The sequence below is a fragment of the Molothrus ater genome, chromosome 19 (assembly GCF_012460135.2).
Source record: "Molothrus ater isolate BHLD 08-10-18 breed brown headed cowbird chromosome 19, BPBGC_Mater_1.1, whole genome shotgun sequence".
Classification (NCBI taxonomy): Eukaryota; Metazoa; Chordata; class Aves; order Passeriformes; family Icteridae; genus Molothrus; species Molothrus ater.
In genome coordinates this window covers 10,507,827-10,533,725 of record NC_050496.2, presented here as the reverse complement: position 1 = coordinate 10,533,725, position 25,899 = coordinate 10,507,827, and the positions used below count along the sequence as shown (strand labels likewise).

The following is a 25,899-nucleotide window of genomic DNA, read 5'->3' as shown; positions in this document are numbered from 1 at the left end:
TTGAACCCGAACCCCTCGCGCTAATCCCGCTATGGAAAAAGGGTTTGAGCAGGGAAAGCAGAGAGGGGATGGGCTGAGTGTGTAACTGAGCACAGAGGAGGCAAGGGCCAGCAGGGATGGTGCCTTTTAGGGCTACCTAAAAACAGAGGCTAGACAGAATTCAGAGAATAAAAAGCAGTTTATTTTATTGAAGGGCCTTCAGGTACATTTAGGGCAGACAAAGCCCACCCAAAATAGACAGGGGGTCACGGGTTTTGACACTTTTATCAGTTTGTTCCATTTGCATATTGGGGGTTCATCTTCCAATTACAGCTCCAGCTAATGAAGTCATTTACCCCAAGTTTGCTGCCCCCAAGTCCCTTTTGTTTCCATCTCAGGGCCTGAGGCAGTGAGGTGTCCTTGATTGCCAGGCCTGGAGAGGAATTGTTGTGTCTGCCCAAACTGGGGAAGCAGCAGCTCCCACTGTACATGGAGTTTAGAGTTACACACTGAAGAACTGCAGGATTACAAATAGATGAAAATATAAAAAGCAGAACCCTGAGGCACCAGGGATGACCTGGCCAATGGCACTGAGCTGCCCCTGTCCCTGCAGGGCCCAGGGGTGACAGCAGTGCCAGCAAGGCCGCGGTTCCTGAGGAGGTGCAGGGGAAGCTCTGCAGGACATATTGGGGGTTCATCTTCCAATTACAGCTCCAGCTAATGAAGTCATTCACCCCAAGTTTGCTGCCCCAACTCCCTTTTGTTTCCATCTCAGGGCCTGAGGCAGTGAGGTGTCCTTGATTGCCAGGCCTGGAGAGGAATTGTTGTGTCTGCCCCAAATGGGAAAGCAGCAGCTCCCACTGTACATGGAGTTTAGAGTTACACACTGAAGAGCTACAGGATTACAGATTACAAATTACAAAGCAGAACCCTAAGGCATGACCTGGCCAATGGCACCGAGCTGCCCCTGTCCCTGCAGGGCCCAGGGGTGACAGCAGTGCCGGGCAAGGCCGCGGTCCCAAGGAGGTGCAGGGGAAGCTCTGCAGGACATATTGGGGGCTGCAGGCTCCTTGTCCCCGAGGGCTGCTCGGGTGGCTGTGAGAGGAGCCCCTCTGTCATCACCCAGCTCCGTTTCCTCCCTTTCCTGCCCCAGCCCCATCCTGGAGCGCTGGGATCGCTGTGGAGCCGCTGCTGGCCCGGGGGCCTCTGCTCCGGGCCCTTCCAAGCACAATAAAAGCCTCGACCACCAGCCCCAGAAGTCTCTCCTAATTAAAGGCTTTAGGGATGGATGTTCCAAGAGCCGCCGAGCTCCGGTGGAAGCGGGACAATGTAAACAGCTCGGGAAACGCCTCGGGTTCCAGATGAGCTCCCCACACAAAACCCTGACCCACCAGAGCAGAGCAGAGCAGCAGGGAAGGCCGTGCATTGGCCCTTGTGCTGCTCAGACAGCAGAGAAGTGGAAAAACTCCTTCATTTCTGATTATTCCTGATCAGCAGAGGTCCAGAAATTTGGCAGCTGGGAGCTTTTTTCCCCTCAGCTTTTGTGTGTGTCTATTACTGTTATTCATTCCCCTCCTGCGGCACCAAACTCCCTGCTCTAGGATGGGTTATAACACCTAAAAAGCAAAAGCTGTTCTTGCCCTGTGGGCAGCAGGGATTGGAAATATTTGATGCACCTTTTCAGTGTTGTCCAGGGATTTTCCTCTCCGAGGGAGGCTGTGCCCTTGGGCATCAGGGGCAGTCCATGACATTATCGTCCATCAGAGAACTCTGGGACTGGTTTTACACTCATTAATTAAACCCCACGTGCTGCCTGGGAGATGGATACAGGCAATCCACCTTAAATTAACCTGGAAAAGGTGAATTGGACCTCACAGGTGCCCTTCCATTCCTGCCCAGCTCCCAGATAAACCAGGACCAGGCTGTTCATGCTGGTGCCATTCCCTCAAATCTGTCACAGACCACACAGGGGAATCAAGTGAGCAACACCAAAAAAAAAACCCTCCTGCCTATATCCATCCTCTCCTGCTTCCCTTCTTGCTTTTCTTAGCATCCAGAAGAAAGAAAGGAAAAAAAAAATTTAAAGGCAACCTGAAACCACTCCACACTCCCAATGAGAAAATAAAAATGGATGTTGCAGGCTCATGTGTTCTATACGTTTCCAAATATTTCCATCTGCTCCTGAAATTTCCATTAGGAGTTGCCAAAAACTCTTACAGAATTGTTAACACGATGGTAAATTTAGATTCTTTTTATGGAGAGACGTTTCCCCACCCTCATAAAAGTCTGGTATCAATTTGTCCTGTCACTGATAAGCCAGAGGTATTGCTGGATTTCCCCTTTTGCTCCCTGGGATGGGCTCAGGGAAGAGAGGCAGCACCCACATTTTGGGTCTGGGTCTGTCCCCTCCATCCTCCTGGTGTCAGCACAGAAATTCCTTCCAAGGAAATCTCCATCCCCAGCTGCTCACCCCAGGATTGTTCTTCAGTTTGGAAGCTCCCAAAGGAAAGCTGGAGGCTGCTGAGGTGTCCTGCCCATCCACCACCCAGAGCCTGATTAAAATCTCGGTGTTAATGAGCAGGTTTCAGACCCTGATTAAAAAAATCTTGGTGTTAAGGAGCAGGTTTCAGACCCTGATTGAAATCTTGGTGTTAAGGAGCAGGTTTCAGAGCCTGATTAAAATCTGAGCAGGTTTCTGACCCTGATGAAAATCTTGGTGTAAATGAGCAGGTTTCAGAGCCTGAATAAAATCTTGGTGTTAATGAGCAGGTTTCACTCCCAGAAGGATGTAGAGCAGGAGTGAGGAATGACAGGACAAAGGGAATGCCTTCAGACCCACAGAGGGTAGAGTTAGATGGGATGCTGGGGAGGAATTCCTCCCTGTGAGTGTGATGAGGGGCTGGGATGGATTTCCTAGAGCTGTGGCTACCCCTGCATCCCTGGAAGTGCCTAAGACCAGGCTGGACAGGGCTTGGAGCAGCCTGGGCTGGTGGAAGGTGTGGGTGGAACTGAGTGATCTTTGTTTCCTCCAACCCAGGTGAGTCTATGAGGACAGATATGGCTCAGGGGTGATGGGAACCCCCCCAAAAAAAGCTCAGGGTGAGGTGGAGAAAGCAGAGTGAGGCCTCAGCGTGCAGGGAACGCTCTCAGGAATATTTCCAGGTGCAGTGACACATCCAGAGTTGTGTCACTGGGCTGCTTCACCAAGGGTTTGCTTCAAGCACTTGTTTTTTGAGTGGAACAGGGAAACAGGGCATTGTTTCCTGTCAAAAAGGGCCTTTTTGGCCCTCTTGTGCGTGCTCCACCTGGGGAATTACCCGTGGCATCACTCAGGGCTGGCCAAGCTGTTGCTGGAGTTCTGAGGAGAGCACAGCGAGTGCTCTGCAATATTATTTGAAAGCACTCACTCCCTGCCACCATTTAATAATAATCCTGTTCCCACAGCAGAGCAAATTAGGGCCATTTTCCAGAGGAGAGATGAAAGATTCAGAGCCCACACAAAAAGGCAGCAAGCACCAGTCCCTCCTCTGGGATGATGTCAAGAACCTGTGGAACCTGAGCCTTCCCCAGCCTCATTTTGTTCATCCAGACAGAGCCCTGTGCCTCAGGCAGGTGAAATCCCTGCTCTGCCCGAGCTCCTGGGTGACATCAGAGCCTTTTCCTGCCCTCCTGGCACAGCTGCCCCATTTCCAGAAGCATTTCTCCACATGGAAAAGGGGTTTTTGTCCCCTCCAGTATTCCCAGGCTGTTGTGCCAGGCTGTCCCCTTCATCTCCCAGGATTTAAAATGCTGCCCCAGCAAAACCCCAAAAAGATGAGAAAGCCCTGCTGGAGCACCCACAGGAGTGGGATTGCTGTGTGGACACTGTGAGACGTTATAAATCATCACCTCATTAATTAATCTGAGTTTTACTCTGCCTGATCTTGCTTGAGGAAGGAGGGAGAGCTGCCAGTCTGGATTCTGGCTCCTGGGGGAACAGCTCAACAGTGGGGTCAGGGAAGGGGGATTAAAATGCCTCATTTCATTTTTTTCCACTTTCAGGATGTATTTTGCCCATCTGCCAGCTGATTTCTCCACTCAGCTCCTGGCACCACACAAATTCCAGGGCTGGGGAGAGGCTGGGAGGGTGACAGGGAGAAAGGAGCCCTTCCCACCAAGAGGAAACCCACCTGATCTCCGCCTCGATGTTGAGTTTTATATTTTTTTGGTCAGGGTTGGGATTAAATGTGCTAGACAGTATTTCTTATTCAGACTTAGATATTTATTAGTTTTTATCTATATTACAGTTTCACAAATTGTGAGTTCTACAGCACTTCACTCTAACAAACTAAAAATTGAGCCCTATCTCTCAACAAGGTTTTTTAAGGATAAACTGTCTAACTAAAAAATGACACTTAAATTATTTTTACTTCTAACTTTATAACTAACTACTTGTGGCTTACAGAGTGGACTTTTTTATCTAATTACATAATACTATCTAAACTTATGAAGAAGAAGGTGAAGAAGAAGGAGTAGCTTCTGCCTTAAAACTTCTACCTTGCTTTACATTATATATATGTATTAATTGCTTTATATATATATATATATGTATTACTTTATTCTAAAAGGTTAAACTCTAATTTTCCTACTATGTGATATTGCACACTTCTATTTAAACTCCACACTTATGATCCCAGTTCTATCATTTAATTTTGGAAGCTTTCTCTACAGCTTCAGGTCAAATGCAGTGCTCTCTTGGGGGTCAGTGCCTGACAGCACAGAAAGTCTCAAATTCCCAATAACCAGGGTTCCAACACTCCTGCCCCCTTTCCCTGCAGTCAGATTTCCCTGCCCATGGATTCCTTCTTCGAGAGCAACCTCCTCCTCCTCCTCCTCCTCCCGGAGCTTTCAGGCAGAGGCAGCATCAGGAATAAATGTATTGCCACCTGCAGCCTGCTTGGGAAAGAGCTGCTGGAACCAGCCCTGCAGGCTGCTCTGACAACCTGCTGCCTCCAAATCCCTCGGATCTTCAGGGATGGTGGGCATCAACCCTCGTTTCAGCGTTGTAGGAGTGAATCAGTTTGTTTTATTTCTAATTTTGATCCGTGCCCAGAGATGCGAGCTCGGGGGAAACAGGGGAGTTTCCATCTGCTGATACTATTTACAAGCTGGGGTGGTGTTATTCAAACCTCAGTGTAAAAAAATGGGGTTAAAATCTCCCTTGATTTTCATGTTCCTTTTTATTTTGTGACCAAAACTTCCCTGTTTTCAGTGTTAAATTCACCCAGGGATCCAGCAGCCTCCTCAGCTCTGCAGAGATGGGAGTGAGTGTGTTTATATGTATTTCAAGTAATTTTACCTTTAAAAAATGCAATGTTATGAAATATTAACAGTTAAAGTATCAGTGACTGCACTCTTAGCCAGATCTGCTTTGTTGGTTTTTTTAATACATGTAGGGAAAAAAAAAAAAATCTTATTTGCCTGAAGAACATGTCAGAACTTGAACAGATGGGAGTTTTTACCAAAAGGAGACTGTTTTGTTCAGACATCATTCCCTTTCCAAAACCTCAAGTAAAGTTTTATATCTTTCAGCAAATCTTGGAGTGGGATTATAAATTCAAAATAAAAATACAGAAATTTCCTATGGTGAGCTTATAAATGCCAGTTTACAACATTTTCTGGTGTCTTAATGAGAGCCATGTGACCAAAGCTATATATTCTAGGAAATAGCCAAAAGGCACATATGCTTTTACAAGCCCGTTTTTAAATGTAGAGGACTGATTTTCACAGTTTTAACACAAGAGGTTATTATCCTTTTTTAATTAAAAAATTACTGGGTTATTTTATTATTTTTTTTTCCATTTTCAACACACTCTGCACTGCTGGAGAGAATCAAGTCCTGTCTCCAGAGACCCAGTGCAGTGCAGGGATGTTGATATTCCCCTGGCATATCCCAAAATCCCAAAGTCATCTATTTTCCATGCTGATTTACCCTTGGCAGCTCCCAAAATCCCAAAGTCACCCATTTTCCATGCTGATTTATCCCTGGCAAATCCCAAAAAATGTCACCCATTTTCACAGCTCCCAAAATCTCAGTGTCACCCATTTTCCATGCTGATTTATACCTTGAAAATCCCCAAAAATGTCACCCATTTTCACAGCTCCGAAAATCCCAAAGTCACCCATTTTCCATGCTGATATTCCTCTGGCAGATCCCAAAATCCCAAAGTCACCCATTTTCTATCTAGATATTTCCCTGCCAGCTCCCAAAATCTCAGTGTCACCCATTTTCCATGCTGATTTATCCCTGGAAGATCCCCAAAAATGTCACCCATTTTCCCAGCTCCCAAAATCTCAGTGTCACCCATTTTTCATGCTGATATTCCTCTGGCAGCTCCCAAAATCTCAGTCTCACCCATTTTCCATGCTGATATTCCTCTGGCAGATCCCAAAAACCCAAAGTCACCCATTTTCTATCTAGATATTTCCCTGCCAGCTCCCAAAATCTCAGTGTCACCCATCTTCCATGCTGATTTATCCCTGGAAGATCCCCAAAAATGTCACCCATTTTCCCAGCTCCCAAAATCCCAAAGTCACCCATTTTCCATGCTGATATTCTCCTGCCAGCTCCCAAAATCTCAGTGTCACCCATTTTTCATGCTGATATTCCTCTGGCACCTCTCAAAATCCCAAAGTCATCAATTTTCCATGCTGATGCTCCCCTGGCAGATCCCAAAAACATCACCCATTTTCCCCTCAGTGTCGCTTTGGTTGTGGGAGTGTAGCACCCATGATGCTTTCACACTGCAGCATCATTAAACCATATTTATTTTACTTAAACCCTGCAAAATAGGACAGTGACCCTAATGGCACATCATGGTGTCAGTGGGGGAAGGGGGCTGTTCCTGAACCTCTCCAGCTGTAAATTGTCAGGTTTGGTGCCACAGCAGGGCTGAGCTCTCTGCTCCTCACAGCCCCCAGCCCCATTTCTGCTGTCAATAGGGATGTTTGTCCCGATTGAATGCCCCGTGATGGGTTGTAGCCTCCAGGCATCCTCCCCTCTCATCCCCAGCTCCTGAAAAACGCAGATGAGGCCAGGCACTAAAAGGTGAGAGGCTCCTCTGGCTCCCTGTGGTTGGAGCTCTGGCTGCTGAGAATTTTGGAGTTTCTGTGCTGCCAGGCACTGACCCCCAAGAGAACACAGCACTGACCTGAGGCTGTGGAGAAGCTTCCAAAATGGAATGGCAGAACTGGGATTGTGGGTGTGGAGTTTGGGTAGAAGTGTGTGATATCACAGGGTGGAAAATCAGAGTTTAAGGGTTTAGAATTCAGTAATAGATATGGGGCAAGATGGAGGTTTTAGGGTGGAGGCTGCTCCTTCTTCTTCCCCTTCTTCTCCCCTTCTTCTTCACCTTCTTCTTCACCTTCTTCTTCCTTCTTCTTCACCTTCTCCTTCACCTTCTTCCTTCTCCATGGGTTTGGGTGATTTCGTGTATTTGGACAGAAAAGTCCACATTGTGGACTTTGAGTGATCAGTTATTGGGTTAAAAGTGAAAATAATTTAGGTGTCATTTCTTAATTGGATAATTTGGCCTTAAAAGACCTTGTAGCAAAAGATTTTGGCCATTTTGTGTCTTGTTGGTGAAGAACTGCAGAACTCACTGCAGTGAGACTGTAACCAACACCCTGTAATATTTCCAGTGGAGCTTCCAGGGCACATGGGGCACACCCCAGAGGGGTCCCAGGGGGGTTCTTTGTCTGTATGTCCTAAATGTCAGCTCCAGGTTCAACTAAACCCATCAGCTGCCAGCACTGAGGCTGAGCAAGGAGAAAACTCACTGGGTCAGGGTCAGCAGAGGTGCAGGGATGTCCCTCAGCCCAGGATGGCTCCTTGCTGGACTGGTTCTGACTGGGATGGAGTTGATTTTCTTCCAGTGGCCACTGTGGGGCTGTGTTTGGGGTTTGTGCTGAACACAGGGTTGACAACCTGGGGATGTTTTTGTTATTTTTGAGCTGTGCTTGCACAGTCAAGGCTTTTTCTGCTCCTCACCCCTCCAGTGAGGGCACAAGGAGCTGGGAAGGGACACAGCCAGGACAGCTGACCCCAAGTGACCCCAGGGATACCCCAGGCCACCCATGTCAGGCTTGGGAACAAAGGAGGAGGAAAGGGAGGACATTTGGAGTGGTGGCCTTTGTCCTCCCTGCTGTCCTGGGGATGGCTGAGCCCCTGCCTGCCATGGGAAGTGGGGAATGAATTCCTTGTTCTGCTTTGTTTGCATGTGTGGCTTTTGCTCTAATTATTAATCTGTCTTTATCTCAACCCAAGAGTTTTCTCAGTTTTACCCCTCTGGCTCTCTCTCTCTGTGGGGCTGAGCTGCTGGGGCTGGGGTTAAACCACCACATCTGGAATGGAGCCACAGCTGGAATCTCTGCTGGCACATGGAGTCTCCGAGTGGACCACGAGATCAGCACATGACCCCCAGACTGTCCATAGGGGCCCTCAGTGGCACCAATTTAATCATTAAATATTTGCATGTTTCCAATTAAAACGGAGCCCAGGAGACTCTGCAAGCCTGGGATGGGCCATGGATGTGTCCTGTGCTCTCCCCCAGCACTGCCTGCTGGGCCAGGGAAGCTCTGGCTGTGCAAGAGTTAAGGGCTGGGGGCTGGGAATTAATTAACATCTTCCATCTTCATCTGATCTCAGGTGGATACTTAATGTTTTTGTCTGCAGAGGTTTATTTTCCTCCAGATTGATTGGATGAATTGTGTTCCCAGAGATCAGAGAGTTCAGATGGCAGAGGATCCTCTTACCAGAAGATGAAAGCCAACATAATCAACTGCACAACTTCAAAACATGCAGCTTGTTCTTGTTGGCTGTGCCTAAGTTTTCCCTGCAGAGAAGCTGTCGACAATGATTTGATATCAATCCAGTAACAATCCCTGGTTTCTAATAATAATTTGCACTTCAGTAGAAATGTTCATGTGAGGCTCTGAGAGCATTTAGCAGATGGTCATTAGTGAAGCTCCCCAGTTCTCCTGTGAGGAAGAGATAACAATTACGAGCCTTGTTTTACAGATGGTGACACTGAGGTGAGGCACTGAAAGGTGAAATAACTCTCCTAATTTTCCATAATGAGCCAGTGGCAACAGATCCATGAATGAAGCCCAGGCATCCTGCTGCGATTACTCCACAAACCCTACATCCTTATCTTTCACAGGAAAACGTGGTCAAAGAGATGAGCCTGGAAAGCAAAAAAGCAAATGACTCAAAGGCAGGATTCATGACACATTTCTGGAAATAAGGAATTAGGTCTGGGTCAATAAATAACTGGGAAACCAGGGGGACGCAATCCGAGAGGCATGTGAAACGAGGATGGATGGAAAAGAAAGAAGATAATGGAAGGGAGGGGAAGGAAAACAGAGCAGCTCTGACTTTTTATTTCCACTCTTGGTTTCAATCAGCCTTGTAAAATTAAAGGTTAGGCTCTGAGAGAAAGGAGAAAGCTCCATCTGCTCCCGTGGGGATTCATCCAATGGGTGAGGCTTCAAACTGCCTGCAACAAAAACCCCTGATGGCTCCTTACCCTGCAGCCAGGTGCCAGCTGCTGGGACACTGCTTGTGTTTGGGTACCTCAGAGGCCATGGGGAGGGCAGGGAAACGGGGCTGGAGCTCTGGGAACAGCAGCTGGAGCTCTGGGAACAGTGTCTGGAGCTCTGGGAAGAGCGGCTCTGCCCTGCGGCATCACCCACCAAACCGCGGCGGGGCTGGAGAGCGCTGCGGGCTCAGCCTGGCTGGAGGTGCAAGGGCTGGAGCTCTGGGGCTAATTTTAGCTTCCACCTGCACTGGTTTTGCCTTTCTCACCCAGCAGGGCTGCCCTGCCAGCGCTGAGGGACTGGCTGGTGCCCCGAGCCGCCCCGCGCGCAGCGCGCGCACGCCGAGGGAACGCGGCCCGGCCGTGCAGTTTATAAAACAGCCAAGTGGAAGCCAAAAGACTTGAGTCTAATCCCTCCAGTTAAGTCATCTAGATTCCTTCTCGCCACCAGCCATCTGATCTCAATCAGCAAATCTTGGCCTTCCTCTCCTGACCCAGCCGAGCGCGGAGCTGAGGCCTGAAGTAATCTGCATGCAAAATGCTTTAGTAATGATTCCTGCAGGAGGGGCTGCTTTGATTGTTATTTCCCAAAAGCCCTCCAATATGAAAGGGGCAGGCAAACAACAAAGGTGGCTTGGTAATGTTTGCCATCAATAATTTGTCAATGCTTTGTAATGTTCCTCCATTTATTTTCAGTGCCTGTGGTTAATAGAAGCCTATTGAAAGAGACCTATTTATATGCATGCCTTAAAGGCAATCACTGGGTATTAAATGGGATGTGCTTTTAGTCTGAAGGTGCTTCCAAGTGTCTATTAGTAAGATTCAGCAAGTAAATGGAACAGAATTAAACATCTGTGTGTTTAACATCAATAAACTGCATCACCTTTGGGTGCAGTGTATGCTTCAAAAACGTTGCAAGACCTTCACAGATTTATGAACTCACAGAATGGTTTGGGTCAGGAGGGACCTTAAAGATCATCCAGTCCAGGGACACCTTCCACTATCCCATGTGGCTCCCAGCCCCATCCAACCTGGCCTTGGGCACTGCCAGGGATCCAGAGGCAGCCACAGCTGCTCTGGGTACCCTGTGCCAGGGCCTGCCCACGCTCACAGGGAACAATTCCTTCCCAATACCCTACTCTCTGTGAGTCTGAAGCCATCCCCACTTGTCTCATCATGATTATATTGATTTCACCATCACTCCCAGCACCAGACAGCCAAAACTGGAACCAAAATTGTGTTGGAGTGATAACACCAGGAAAATTTGGGAGAGCAGCAGCGATGTCTGACAGGCAAGATCTTGACTGGAAAGAGTTGGAGAACCTCAACCACGAGCACAACCGTGGCTGCTCCTGTTGCAGGTGCCCCTCAGGGGCACAAGAGCTTGGTGGAAGCTGCTCAAAGGCAGCTGGTTGGTGTGGGAACTGGGATGGGGATTCTGGAATGCTCATTGGCATATCTGCACTTTGGAAGCCAATCCTAGTGCCTATCCAGGCAGGCTCCCAAAGGAGAGGAAAAAAGATGAAGAAGGGCAGCTCAATTCAGCCCCAAGGACCCCAACTTTCTCTCTTCTCTTCCTCACACCTCAACTTTCCCTGTCCTTTTCCTCACTTCCCTGTGATGTTAGCTGGGATAACACAGGAATGACTTCACAATTTCATACATGGAGCAGGCAGGGGAGGCAGAGGAAACAGGATCTGCCATTTTCAACCCAGATAATTGCATTACAAAGCCCAGCACAGTTTTCATTATTGTGCCGTGTTCAATCAACCTCCATCCCAAAGGTGCACACAGATCTCAGGCTATTCCAGGCCTTGGCAGCTGCTTCGCTGTACTTGCTCCTTTTTATTTATTTTTTTTTTTTTTTTTCATCTTGGGGCTTTTAAAATTGATGGGAGGCTGAAGGCAAGAGCTGATGCATTGTAGATGACAACAAAAGAGGCTCCATAAAATTGCTTTTGGCATCTCGTGTGCGTTCCGTCTACATCTTATAAATTACTGCTGCATTACAGCGATAAAAATAGGTTAGTATTTGGAATTGATTACAGTGAGATAAAGCCCTAATAAAAAAAAAAGCACTGATGCATAAATATTCCGAGCATACAGGGGTAATTTGATTTGATAAAATAAAAATATGGCTCTTAATTTCTTCCTTTTAAACAGAACACACACGCACGTGCAGCGCAGGGAGAGCTTCAGCAGCTGTTCAGTTTAGGATTCTCAGAAATGGGTCTGTGCCTCTTGCAGCTCTTCCCTTCAGACATTTTTATGGCAATCTCTGCAACACCAGCATTCCCACTGCTGGGTTATAATATTCCTGCTGCAATCCCAAAGTGTTCAGCCCAGGCATCCGTGCTTCTTCCAGGTGGCAAACATTGATTTTCCTCACACCTCAATTTTTCCTGTTCTCTTCCTCACTTCCATGTGATGTTAGGAATTACTTCACAATTTCATACATGAAACAGGCAGGGGAAGCAGAGGGAACAGCATCTGCTATTTCATCAACCCAAATAATTGCATTACAAAGCTGCATTTCAAACCCGTGCCCCTCAAAGCTTTTCATTAACCAGGCTGGGTCTCTGGAGTTCGCTGCGCAGCACATCAGCTCTGCAGCCAGTGCTCTCGCCCTCACTGGGACTGCAGGATCAGCAGAGGGAGCTGGGATATTGTTTTCTGCAGTTCTAACATAAATGGAAGGATAATTTTATTTACAGGAGGAGGAGGGAAGCAGCGATTCATGTTTCAGCACGACCAGCCCAACACGCTCCACTCCAGCACAGCGGTTTGGCTCACACAATGAACTCAGGGTGAACACTGGCCCTGCATCAGGACAAAAGGACAAAGAGTGGCCTGAGAGCCACCCTGGGAAGAAAGGCAGGTAACAGAGATGGGGCTGGCAGGGGAATGCAGAAACACAGCAAAGCAGCACATCTGTCCTGCAGCCCAGCCCGGCACCCGGCCCTTGGCCACATTGCCAGGAGGTGCTGAGCCTCCCACCCAGCAGAGCCCAGCCTGGATCAATGCTGGGCACGGGGCTGGGTCCCCTGGAACCCCTGGAAAAGCTGATTTTGGGGAGGGTTGGGGGCAGGAAGGCGCTGCTGCCGTCCCTGCGGGCCCTGCCTTTGATGTGGGCTGGACGGGATGTGGCTGCGCCTGCCCCCGCCAGCCCGAGCAGGGAAAGGGAAACCAGCGCTGACAATTATCCCTGTCGAGCAGCTTGAGCATTCCTGAGCTCTCAGTAATGTATGATAAGCTGTTGGGAGTAAGATGATCCCCAAAAACCTCCCATGGGAATGGCAAAAGCAGCCCAAAGCGTGTCCTGACACAACTGGTAACACTTCCACTGAGGGAAACACAGGTAGGCTGAGAGAATGTTACTTTTAAATTTCATTTATTTATTTTTGTGTACATTTCCCGTAATTCGACTGACATACCATTGCTATAAAGATGCCCTGCTCTTTGAATATTTCCATCCAAGACCACTAGTTTCAAGTGTGGTTATGAAAAGTCACGGCAAACATATGACTGGAAAGAGGTGGTTGGTTTTTGACTTCCAGGCAGTTGTTTGAAGCATTTCAGAGATGCACACGATATTCAGCAGAACACACGCACGCACAGCGCTGGCTGACACACGCACACACGCACACACACATCTGGAAAACTGTTACAGTGGTTGAAGTCTCCAAAAAGGTGAACTGTCCCCTCTCAGCAGCAGTGGAAAACCTCTGAGTATCCTGAGAAATCAAATCAAAGCACAGTAAAGAGGAGTAACTTACCCCATCAGCAGGGTTTGGTGTTGGTTGGGTTTTGTTTTTTTGTTTAAAGCCAAATGTATTTTGCCAATCTGATTGAAGTGAAGAAAGGGAAGGGAAGAAAGAATCTGTGGCAGTGAAGGTTAAAGAATACCAGTTCAGCACGGATCCTAAAAGCATCTCATTAAAACAACAACATGGAGTAAAAGCCTCTCAAACATTACACACAGTCCCACTGTCACTGTGCTACCCCTGCCCATCCCCAGAGCACCAGGAACAGCAGAGATGGGTGAAGGCAGCACAGGGACGTGTTGCAGGTGGAGCCAGGGGGAGGGGACGTGCAGGTGGGCAGCCAGGTGACCTCAGAAGGGCTCTGGGGACAGGGACAAGCAGTGAGCCTGGCAGTGCCTGACTGGTGGGACTTGGCAGCGTCTGCACCTGGCTGGGAACAGGAGCTCAGAGCACCCACCCCGCACAGGGCAGCTCCAAACCATGGGCAAAGCCCACAGGACACTGCCAACCAGCCAGTGCCAGCCACAGCCATGCCAGTGCCACTCAGAGCCCAGCCAGTGCCACTCACAGCCCTGCCAGTGCCACCCACAGCCCTGCCAGTGCCACTCACAGCCCTGCCAGTGCCACTCAGAGCCCTGCCAGTGCCACTCACAGCCCTGCCAGTGCCACCCACAGCCCTGCCAGTGCCACCCACAGCCATGCCAGGGCCACCCACAGCCCTGCCAGTGCCACCCACAGCCCTGCCAGTGCCACTCACAGCCCCGCCAGTGCCACTCAGAGCCCAGCCAGTGCCACCCACAGCCCTGCCAGTGACACTCAGAGCCCAGCCAGTGCCACCCACAGCCCTGCCAGTGCCACCCACACCCAGCCAGTGCCACCCATAGCCCAGCCAGTGCCACCTCATAGCCCTGCCAGTGCCACCCACAGCCCTGCCAGTGCCACTCAGAGCCCAGCCAGTGCCACCTCATAGCTCTGCCAGTGCCACTCACAGCCCAGCCAGTGCCACTCACAGCCCTGCCAGTGCCACTCACAGCCCTGCCAGTGCCACTCACAGCCCAGCCAGTGCCACTCACAGGCCTGCCAGTGCCACCCACAGCCCAGCCAGTGCCACTCACAGCCCTGCCAGTGCCACCTCACCCCCTCCAAGCTGCTCTGGCTGGCCAAGCACCCTCCCCAAGGCTGTGACCTGGGTGCTGCCTCAGGCTGTGGTGGTTTGGATTCTCACAAGGAAAGAGCTCCCTCCACAAGGCTGAAAACTGAAAATCACCCACGTTGCTCTGTGCTGCCTTTAAGCCAGCACCAGCTCTGCCCTTGCTCCCTGCCTGCACCCCAGGGCTCTCCTGAGGGGCTGGAGCTGCCCCGTGCCCTGGCTGACAGAGGGGTTGTGTGAGGTGACAGAGCCCTGCAGAGGAAACCAGAAAAGCCTGAGACAACACAAACAAACACCAAGCAATTAAAAGAAGGATGGGAGATGTGGTCTTGATGTACTTCTGCCAAGAAATAAATATTTTACGCTGCCTTTTTTTCTTTTTTTTTTTTTTTCTAAAAGCACTTGCATTGTGTTTTTGTAAATCTCAAAATGGTTGAGTTACTCCCTGCACACCAAGCACAACACACACACACACACACACCACACACACCCACACACACCTCTCACACCCTCTAATGCACACAATTCCAGCTTTGTAGAGCTACTGGATTTACTTTGAGACAAGTTTCTTGTGCATTTGGACAATTTACTTTGAGACAAGTTATTTGCAAGAAGGCAAAGTTCATGCATGGCTTTGACAGCTCCACTTTCTCATAAATGGATTTTGAAAAGCAGAAAGCAAATGAGGGCCAAAGCTCCATTTAAAGTTCACCTCGGATGCCTGAAAAGCATTTATACCCACATCCTTCTGAGGTCCCTGCTTTATGAACTTCTAATCAATTCCACATTCTGCTACCCAACGTTTCTTATACGTTGGGGAAAGAAAACAAACCAGAGAAGCAGCGTGAGCTGTCTGAAAACAGCTGCACCAGGGAAGGGCTTGAGTCACCTCCCTGGAAGGGCCCAAAGTGTGGGCATGTGGCACTTGGGGACATGGGTTAGTGGTGGCCTTGGCAGTGCTGAGTTTTTGGTTGGACTCGATGATTTTCAAGGTTTTTCTACCCTAAATGACTCTGTGGTTCTCAGATTCTGTTATTCTTTAGCAGAAAGGCTGGGGAGGCTTTGGAAGCACCTTTCCAAGGGGAGAAAGGGAATAAAAAGAACAAAAACCTGATGGGTTTTGAGCCCCCAGTCCTGATTCTCTCCCACGCTTCAGGGGTTCCCCTCGACATCCCCTGGAGAATAAGAAGCTGCAGAGGAATTGCTGGGTTATTCCTGCAGGACCCGGTGTCCTCCATGCCAGAGGTGACACCTGGCTGTCCCCAGCCCTGCCTTGGCCCATCCTGAGCACCCAGGGCTCAGCAAACTCCATGGAAATCTGACAGAGAAAAGCCTGGCACGAGCCTTGGACAAACCAAGTTTGTCATCAACCAGATTTTGATTTCCAGGTGGAAAGCGGTTGTTTTGTCAGAGTTCAGGGTGGTTTTAATGATGGGACACAGAGCATTTTACCAGCTAAACTGAACCCTGGTGCTACTCAATCCCCTCCCAAAGGAACAAGAAACCCACCTCGTTCTTCCCTCCTAAAAACATAAAAGTGAGCAGGTTTCTCCAGAAGCCCCCAAGATGTTAAAAGAAAACTCAAAAAAAAATTACAATTTTTTAAAAACAAGATTCCTTATCCCCATCCCTAATTCTAGAGCAAACCAGGACACTAAAAGAAAAATCATCTAAGTTGCTATAAATATAATTTAAAATCATAATTAGGTGTCTACTGCCATCCCAGCTGGTAGGAGAAACCACAGGGATTCCACATGGCTCGAGGACAGGCTGGGAGATACCTTCAGCACCTCTTGGATAGTACCAGAAAGGGATAAATAATAAATAAGAAGAACATGAGAAAGAATATCAGCCTTCCACAGGGATGGAAAAGCAGAGACTTTCACAGTTAAGCAACCAAATGATGTTACTGTAAAAAAAAAAAATCCTAAAAATAAAGTAAAAAAGGACTTGCATTACAGCAAGTTGGAAAGTCTTCTCTTTCCTAACATGTTCATGTGCCCTCTTCAACACCAGAGACCACTGGGATCTGGATGCTTTTCCATTTTTTTTTGCTCATTTTTTGGTGTTTGGGTTTTTTTTTTTCCCCAGCCAAAATGATGTAGAAATATTCTTGTTACAGGTTTCCCACCATCTCCAGAAAAAGCAGACTTCACACCTTAAGACAGAAAGTCTAGAAATCCCATATATTGATGCTAAACATGGATCTTTGCCAATAAAACTGTAAATCCTTAAATTGAAGATTCTGGACAATTTTAGAGAGTTGTTTAGGTTTTTTTTTCCTACAAGAAATGACAAATTTTACTCCAACACATGTCCAGCTTACAAGAAGCTCCATTTAGCAGCTTCCCCTCATTGTATTGCTATTAAAAATGCAGAATTCCAGCTCTTTTGGATGTTGTGACTATTTCCAGCAGCCCCTGGCACAGGGACAGCTCTCACCAAGCACAAACCACTGGATTCACCAAAATAAAAACAGCGGCCGAGCCCTGGAAACTCACTTTACACATGGATTTTAAAGGGAAAATTCAAAGTCAAATCCTGGCTTGGGGGACATTGGATGTTGAGCCCCAGCCTGCAAGAAGCCCCCCAGAAGGCACAGTCCATGCTGTAGGTGTTTATGCAGGATTTGGGACTAAATTTGGGCTCAAAATGGATGGAGAGCTCTGCAGCTGTACCTGGATTTGGGAAGATTCGATCCTGGCTCAACAGCTGTGACAGAGACTGGGATTTATCTTTAAACACACCTTTTTTGGCTTTTACCAGGCACTTAATCCACATTTCTTCACCCTGGCTGTGCAAATCAAGGACACCTGGCCCTTCCTGACTTTTCACAGTATCCACCCTGAAAAAAAAAAACCCAAACCATAAAAATGCTGAAGGTTTTTGGGTGTTCTGGGACACCCCAAGACGGCTGAATGTTCTCTCCTAGAGGGAAAAATCCCAAGATATGGCAGAACCCAACACCTCCATCCCACAATTCCTGGGGAAAATGTGTCTGTGTGAGTTTTTGGAGGCCATGGATACTCCAGGCTGCTCTTCCAGCCTCCAGACATTGGCCCCTCTCACTGAATTTATCTCCATCCACCTCCTGGAACAGCTTGGTGCGTCAGGTCAAAGCCTTTTGGAAAGATCACGGCCTGCTCTCATTATTTCCTCAAAAACAATCATTATCTAGGGGCAAAACCAGACTGAATTCAAGCCTGAGCTGGCCTGAATTATTCCTGGAAGATAAACCAAGCAGCAGCTTTCCTGATGGGTTCAGGAATACTTTGGGGTGTGTTTAGTCTTGATTCAAAAATTACACCACGGCGAGTTTCCTGGATTTAGCTAAGCCCAAAAGCGAAAGTAACAGATCAAAATACTCCAAAATCCAACTCCTAGGAAGGGTTTTCAGGTCTGGCTAACACCAGGCAGCTTTGGAAATGGCCAAAGGATGTCTGAGCTTTTGAGATTTCCATCTCCACTTCCAAACTTCTCCCGGTTTATCCCCGCAGAACCTCGCGGCCGCTGGACGCTCGCCCCGTCCTCCGAACACCAGGAGCCTCCCAAGGAAGGGCCTGTGGCTCCTGCTGGCTGCTGGCTGGGCTCAGCCACCTCAGAGCAGGGCTGCTGCAGCTCCAGAGCTGCCCAGCATCCCCAAAGGGCAGCAAACACGCTCCTGCAGGGCGGCTGTGCAGCTGATTCCCAGCTGGGGAATGAGGGCGCGGGGAGCTGGAGAGGACAGGCAGCTCCTTCCTCCCCCAAAGCACTCCATGCACTGCAGGCCCCTTCCCCTTCCTGCTGCCTGCCCATGAAAATAAAAAGATGAGAAATATTTTGATGTGAAAATAAGGATATGAAGGTGCCCAGGATGTCAGGTGTCCCAGAGCTCTGCAGCATCCCAGGGCTGCTCTGAAGGACACAAATCAAGGACACCTGGCCCTTTCTGACTTTTCACAGTACCCACCCTGAAAAAAAAACCCCAAAACCATAAAAATGCTGAAGGTTTTGGGGTGTTCTGGGACACTCTGAGATGGCTGAATGTTCTCTCCTAGAGGGAGAACCATCCCCAACCATCCTGCAGCCCCAGCTGCTCCCTGGCTGTCCCTGGGGAACTCCCTCCTCCTGCTGGCCTGAAAATGGGGATTTCCAGCACATTAAGCTGGTTGGAGACCACCTTGAAAGCCTCCCCTCTTCTCTCTCAGCTCCAGAGGCCTCCAGGCCTTTTCCCTTTTATTAAAAGGGAAAAACTCTCCAGGCTTTTCCCTTTTTTTAAGGCCACACAGCAGCAGCAGCAGCAGCAGCAGCGTGCCTTGGGTCACCTGCAGGTTCTCCCCTGTGGGCTTCTTTTGGGTTTTAGGTTTTTTAGGTTTTACTCTGGGGATGAGTGGGACCCACAAATGTGGGTGTGAAGGAAGATGTAGGGAGGGCAAGGGCAGCCAGGCTGCTCTCAGGCTGTGTCCTGCCTCTCCTGCTGCCCCCTGGCAGACAGGGCTGACAGCAGCTGCCCACAGAGCACTCATTCTGTCCCCAGGCCATTCCATCCACCCTTGAAGTTCACTGCACTCTCAGAGCCCTTTCCATCTACCCAGCAATGGAGCTTTGTGCCTGCAGCACTGCAGCAGCAGCTCCTGGCTGTGTTTATTCATCTGCAAACACCTCAGCTCAGAGATGCAGCTTTTTCTGGCCCTATTTATTACCAAAAGCCACCGTTTTTATGGAGTGGGGTTGTGTGAAGGAGCAGAGTCCTTTCAGCCTTCAACAGAGCTGCCACTCCTCCAGCCATGAGCCAGGGGAGATCTCCCAGCTCTGCAGAGCACAGGGCAAATTTCACATTCTCCATCTGCTCCAGCAAAGGCTGAGCTGAAATACTAATGAGGAGATGTGATCCCTTCTCACCAGAAACAACCTGGGTTTTATAGGCCAGAGGCCAGAGGAGCAGGCAAAGCTCTGGGATCCATCCTCTGCTGCTGCTTAAGGGCTTTCAAGGAAACCAGGACCCAGGGTGTGAAATGTGGACATCTGGTGTGCTCTGTGTGCTCTGCCCAGCCTTCCTCTCCCCAGGCTCAGCCCCCTCCTCTGGGCACACCCAGAGCAGAGGGGGGAGCCTGCTCTAACACCACCACCAACAACATGGCAATAAAGATTAATGAGCAAAATTGCCATTTTATGTCTAATCCGTGGGGATTTGTGCTCATTAATCTTTATTAGTGTGTAATAACTGTTTAGACACTCAGGACAGATTCTCAGCTGGACCAAACTGGCTTTACTCCAGCCAAGGCAGTGGAGCAGTGCCAGTTTACACCCTCCATGACCCCAGCTCCACATGAGCCATCCCATCTGGAGGAATCACAGCCCTGACAGTATTTCCCCAGCAGCAGGGGCACACAAGTGAAGGCAACTATTTGTCTTTCCCTGTATCCCAAAAAAAGAGAGCTGCATGTGTCCAGGAAGCTCAACAATAGACATGTCAATAAACACAAGGAAATGCAATGAAAAAGCACCAGCAACAAAAGGAACCCCAAGGAGCAGGGAAGTGGATGGTCTCAGAGGCAAGGCTGTAAGATCTGGTTTGGCAGGAGCATAACTAAGAGGGATCTTTGGCATGTGAAAGAGTGAAAGCACCAAGACAGGCCCCCAGAGTTCCTCTAACAGGAACAAGATGGAAAGGGGGAAAAAAAAACCATGGAGCATCTTGGCTGGCTTTTTGGGGGGTTGTTTTGAGTTAAAAGGATTTATTAAACATGGGAGCTGGTGGGAGCCTTGTCTGAACTACACCAGAGCAGCCACTGAAGCAATGCTGTGTTGACCAAGCAGGATTTCCTCTTCCAGAAGGTGTAGGGAAGAAGGGAAATGTGCAGGTACACACCAGCATGGAGAAACCCCAGCTGAGGCTGTGCCCTCAGCCCCTTCCCACCTGGACAAGGTGCAGCAGGGTTGAGAATTGAGATTTTTTTTTTTTTAGAGATTTTTTCAAGTAGGGACCCATCAACTCCCTCCTGCATCACACACCTGCCTCCAGACATGGAAGTTTCACCTCTTTAACAAGTCAGAGTTGCCTCTTTGTCACCAGTAAACTCATCAAAAGTCAGGGAAAAGCAGAGAAATACAGTACAGAGATATCTGTGTCAAGGTTTGTACACCTGGAAGAACTCCAGCAAAGATGGGCATTGCACCCAGTGCAGCAGCATGAACCTGGTGGTTAAAAACAGCAACCAGAAAATGCCCTCCAGCTCCTCTTTCAGACTGAAGGGTCCAAAGGGCTCCTGGGGACACAGAAAACATCTTTGCTACCAGTGACACCTCAGAGCTCCACCATGGCAAGGCCTGCAGCATCCTGGAGACTGCAGGGGCTGTGCAGTGAAGGGAGGAGGAGGAGGAGGAGGAGGAGGAGGAGGAGGAGGAGGAGGGGGGACATCACACCTGGGGTCCCTGGGGATGTGGCAGCCTGGAGAGGCCCTGCCTGCCCTGCAAAGCCACAGCCCCCAGCAGCTCTGCTCTCTCTCTGCCCCCTGCCTTTGGGGCTCTTTCAGATTGATGGCATTTGAGACCTGCTTCTCTAAAAACCCCAGTGTGGGGCAATCCCAAACCCTGTGCTGGGTGAGCACACAACACCTTGGTGAAGAACATCCCTAATCCTCCATCCCTGGGCTGGTCAGGGGGCCAGGCTCTCAGGAAAGGTTTCTTGGCCAAACAAAGAACCTGAGCAGCAACCAAAGGCTTTTCAATCTTGACAGAGGTGCCAATTAAACAGCAGAGAGAAGAGCCTGAGCCTCATCCTGCAGCCCAGCAGGGCTCTGAGGCACACAGGAGTGCCTGGCTCTCCTCCCTGAGCTGCAGCCACCGAGCTCAGGCTTCTCTCTAAGGAATTCCTGGGTCAGGCCAAGCTTTGTGTCCACCACGAGGGAGGCAGGGACAGCTCCCCTCAGCACTGGGCACTCTCACAGCACCTCCCACCCTCAGACAGCTCCACACTTACTCTGGGCTCACACAAACCGCTTGGAAAGGAGCAAAGGCGTGGAGAAGGAGCAGGGAAGGGGAGGGGAGGGATTTGCTGAGTGCCCTATTGTAATGTCATTAAAACCAAGGGATTAGAGCAGAAAGCAGAAAAGCAGGGCCTGTGTGGAGGCAGGGAGGAATCCTTTCAGAGGGTTACAGACAGCACTGCCATTAATTCTCCATTGGAAAACGCTGGTGACATTAATATCTGCTATTAATACTGAGCCCTGACAGTGTCTCATAAATTCAACCTGTCAATTACCATGGCACTGAAATGAAGGTGCTCTGAGGTCAAGGAGATGTGGTGTCCAAATCAGACTTATATTGCAGGGGAAAAGCAGCAAAAACAATCTTGAACAAAAGCATCAGATCCATATGTAGGAAAACCAAAGGGTGGTTTTAAATGTCATGTTTTTCAAAGTGAGAATTGATGCTGGAACCAAGTCTATAAACTGGCTGGCTGGACTTTCAGCTGCAGCTGAGGACAATCAATCAAAACAGCTCTGTGACTCTGAGAAAGTGAGAGAGAGCAAAAACACACACACACACACCATGGAATATGAGAGGGCAGATCATGAGCCAGGCCAGGCCTCTTAAAATTACACTGTGAAGTAAAACATCCTCGTGTTTCACCCGCCACAAAATGTAACCTGAAAGGTTCCCCTGGGCACAGGCTGGGACGTGGAGCTTGTCCTTCCCCGAGGGCTGGGCAGGCTCCTGGGGCAGGGCTGAGCAAGGGGAACCTCCTCCCTAAAGCCCCAATGACCTGGGAATGGCAGCCTGATTCCTGCCAGCCCTCTGCGAGCCCCTGCTCTGCACCAGCATTGAGAAATCACAGAAATGCTGCCCTGCCTGTCAGTGCCAGCCCAGGGCAGAGCTGCAGCTCCCCAGCCTGTGGCAGTGGCAGTGACAGTGCCAGACACCCCAGGCTGTGACAGTGACAGTGACAGTGTCAGTGCCAGCCCAGGGCAGAGCTGCAGCTCCCCAGCCTGTGGCAGTGGCAGTGACAGTGCCAGACACCCCAGGCTGTGGTGGCAGTGACAGTGACAGTGCCAGACACCCCAGGCTGTGACAGTGACAGTGACAGTGTCAGTGCCAGACACCCCAGGCTGTGGTGGCAGTGACAGTGGCAGCCCAGGCCCTGGCAGCACTGGAGGTGCCACCACCCCAGAGCCCTGCTCTGAACGCTGCCCTGCCAGGGGATCCCTTCCCAAAATCCTCTCAGGCTGTTCCAACCTGCACCAGCAGAGCCTGGAGCTGCTACCCTGGCAGGGTGGGGTGAAATGACACCTGCACAGGGCCAGTGACACCTGCACACATTCAGTGACACCTGCACAGGTTCAGCACTGCAGAGCAGGGTTAAATGACACCCTGCACGGGCTCAGTGACATTGTGCACAGGTTCAGTGACACCTGCACAGGTGCAGCACTGCAGGGCAGGGTGCAATGCCATTATTCATAGGTACAGCAGTGCAGGGCAGGGTGCAATGCCATTGCTCTCAGGTGCAGCACTGCAGGGCAGGGTGTGTTTCTGCTCACACCTGGCTCTGAGGGGCCGTGCCCCAGCCAGGGGTGGGGATGGAAGCGTGGGCAGGGGCACGAGGCACTTGTGCAGCCGCCCACAGTGCACAGGAGGCCCCACTGCAGGGCTGGGGGAAGGAGCCAGGGCAAAGGCAGAGGAGCTCAGGCAGGTGTGGCTCAAAGCAGCATTAACCTGGAGCCAGCAGCCTCACCTGGGCTCAGCAACACTCACAGAGCCCCTGCTCACACAGTGACTGACTGCAGGGCAGAGCGACCTCCAGCTCCTGTCCCACCTCCCCAGCCTCCTTCTCCTGCCCCAGGGCCTGGCCAGCAGCAGGGAGCTCCTGGGCAGGGTGGGCTGTGGTGTCCCTGCGTGGTTTCCCAGGCTGCAGCTCCCACGTGCAGCCGGGGCAGAGCCCAGTGCTGCTGGTGGAGCCCATCTGGGGCTGACACAGCCCAGTCCAAGTGCCAGCAGGGGCTCCTGGCAGCGCTGGCACTCCCAGACCCTGCGGGCAGCAGGGAGGGATCGCTGCCAAAGCAGTGCCAGGAGCCCTGGAAAGCAGCACTAAACCATCCCATCCTTCAGGTGTGTCACACCCTGTGCACCCTGTCCCACCCCAGGAGGAGACAGGAGCTCCCACTGAGGCCCAAAGCAGCTCATCCCCAGCCCAAGGGAGCCTCGGGCACTGCAACGCTGCTGGGCAGGCGGGCACGGACCAGGGCAGCCTCCTCCTCCTCCTCCTCCTCTTCCTCTTTGTGCAACTTCTCTGACAACCTCCTTCCTTCCCTTGTCCCAGCCACTGTCCCAGGGACTCCAGAGCTCCCAGCCTGCCTCTCCAGCAGGGCAGGGGGTGGGATGGGGCTGGGAAGCACAGCTGGACTCAGAGTGTGTGTCTGGAGGTGACACAGGGGACACCAGGGCCTTCCTCCCTGGCACAGCTCAAGCAGCTGAGCTGCAAGTCTTGCTCATCAATTCCTTTTATGATGCACATTAAATGTATTCCACAACAGGGACACTTCTCTGCTCTCTCCTCCTCTCAGACACCTCTTCCCCAGCAAAGCCCTACAAGTGCTGCTTGCTGTGGCCTCATTTTGCATCATCATCATCATCATCATCATCATCACCACGCACTCATCCTCATATAAAACAGAAATCTATTCCATCAAGCACTTAACATAAATATTAAAATAATGGAAGGGACAAAATATAAATCTACATACAACTTCATGACTACCATAGCACCTATTACCATGACAAAGCAAATTCTGGTTCAAGGGGAAGGGAAGGGGGATGAGGAGCAAGTTAGGAAGAGGAACCTCGACTGTCATTAAATATGTAAATCACTCATTCAAAAAAAAAAATTTTGCTGTTGTTGTTGTTTTGTTTTTCTTTTTGTTTTAAGGTTACCAACCTTATTAAAATTCATTTCCACTAACCAGCTCGTTCTATGTCACTATGGATACCAAAGAACCCTTTCAAAAAACTCGGGCGAGGCGGGGGTTTCTCAGAATAAAACCAAACCAAAGCAAAACAAAACACTTTCTGTTGGTGCTTCCATGACAAGTCCTGCCACGTGCCCCTCCCCTGCACCCACCAGTCCACAGAAGGGCAATTCTTTTCCAAGTCCAGTTCTCAGTCTCCCAGGATGAGCTTGACAAAAGAGGCGACGTCTGTCTCTTTGGATTCGTGCAGGGTGAAGAAAGGATGTTGCTGGGAAAGCAAAGAGAGAGAAAAACAGCAAAGTTTATTATTCACCACAATGAGCATAAAAGCTTTGCAGACAATCCTCTAGACAGTGAAGAAGGTTTTGTCCTTAGCATCGTAATATTGGGTTTTTACAGCTGAGAAAATCAGGGAGCACAAGGGCTGCTCCATGGAATTGATGGCCCCCTTGATTCCCTCCAGACCCTGCCCTACCTGGCAGGGCTCAGTGGGCAGCTCTGGAGGCAAGGGGAGGCTTAGAAAACCTTCTCCATGTGCCCCAAAACACCTCCCAGCCCATGGTTACCAATCCAGCTGGAGCAGGTTGGATTCCCCCCAAACCCTGCCCTGGCTGACAGGGCTCAGTGGGCAGCACTGGAGGCAAGGGGAGGCTTAGAAAACCTTCTCAATGTGCCCCAAAACACCCCCCAGACAGCCCATGGTTACCCATCCAGCTGGAGCAGGCTGGATTCCCCCAGACCCTGTTCTGGCTGGCAGAGCTCAGTGGGCAGCTCTGGAGGAAAAAGGAAGGCTTAGAAAATCCTCTCCATGTGCCCCTAAACACCCCCCTGGACAGCTCATGGTTACCCATCCAGCTGGAGCAGGGCAAACCTTGCTGTTTGGATTCCCCCAAACCCTGCCCTGGCTGGCAGGGCTGAGTGGGCAGCACTGGAGGCAAGGGGAGGCTTAGAAAATCCTCTCCATATGCCCCAAAACACCTCCCAGCCCATGGTTACCCACCCAGCTGGAGCAGGCTGGATTCCCCCCCAACCCTGCCTTGGCTGACAGGGCTCAGTGGGCAGCACTGGAGGAAAAAGGGAGGCTTAGAAAACCCTCTCCATGTGCCCCAAAACACCCCCCAGCCTATGGTTACCCATCCAGCTGGAGCAGGGCAAACCTTGCGGGTTGGATTCCCCCAAACCCTGTCCTGGCTGACAGGGCTCAGTGGGCAGCACTGGAGGAAAAAGGGAGGCTTAGAAAACCTTCTCCATGTGCCCCAAAAACACCTCCCAGCCCATGGTTACCCACCCAGCTGGAGCAGGCTGGATTCCCCCAGACCCTGCCCTACCTGGCAGGGCTCAGTGGGCAGCACTGGAGGAAAAAAGGAGGCTTAGAAAACCCTCTCCATGTGCCCCTAAACACCCCCCAGACAGCCCTTGGTTACCCACCCAGCTGGAGCAGGGCAAACCTTGCTGGCTGCAGTGGTTTTCCCTCAGCTCTGTCTGTG

General features: G+C 50.2%; 1 protein-coding gene across 3 annotated transcripts in view; it reads right to left on the bottom strand.

Moving 5' to 3' along the window:
- MAP2K6 (mitogen-activated protein kinase kinase 6) overlaps positions 1 to 25,899 on the bottom strand; it is an 87,510-nt gene that overhangs the window by 9,744 nt on the left and 51,867 nt on the right. Inside the window, exons 12-13 of one of the 3 annotated variants that reach the window (XR_008508707.1) lie at positions 14,325 to 24,680; positions 12,929 to 14,281 (exon numbers count right to left, since the gene is read on the bottom strand). Coding sequence is in view for 1 of the 3 variants with exons in the window: in XM_036394340.2 (XP_036250233.1) it covers positions 24,603 to 24,680 (78 nt within the window). In the remaining 2 variants the exon portion in view is untranslated. Of the gene's footprint in view, positions 1 to 12,928; positions 24,681 to 25,899 lie in introns of those variants that run through there. The other 2 variants (XR_008508708.1, XM_036394340.2) reach the window with 2 other exon arrangements.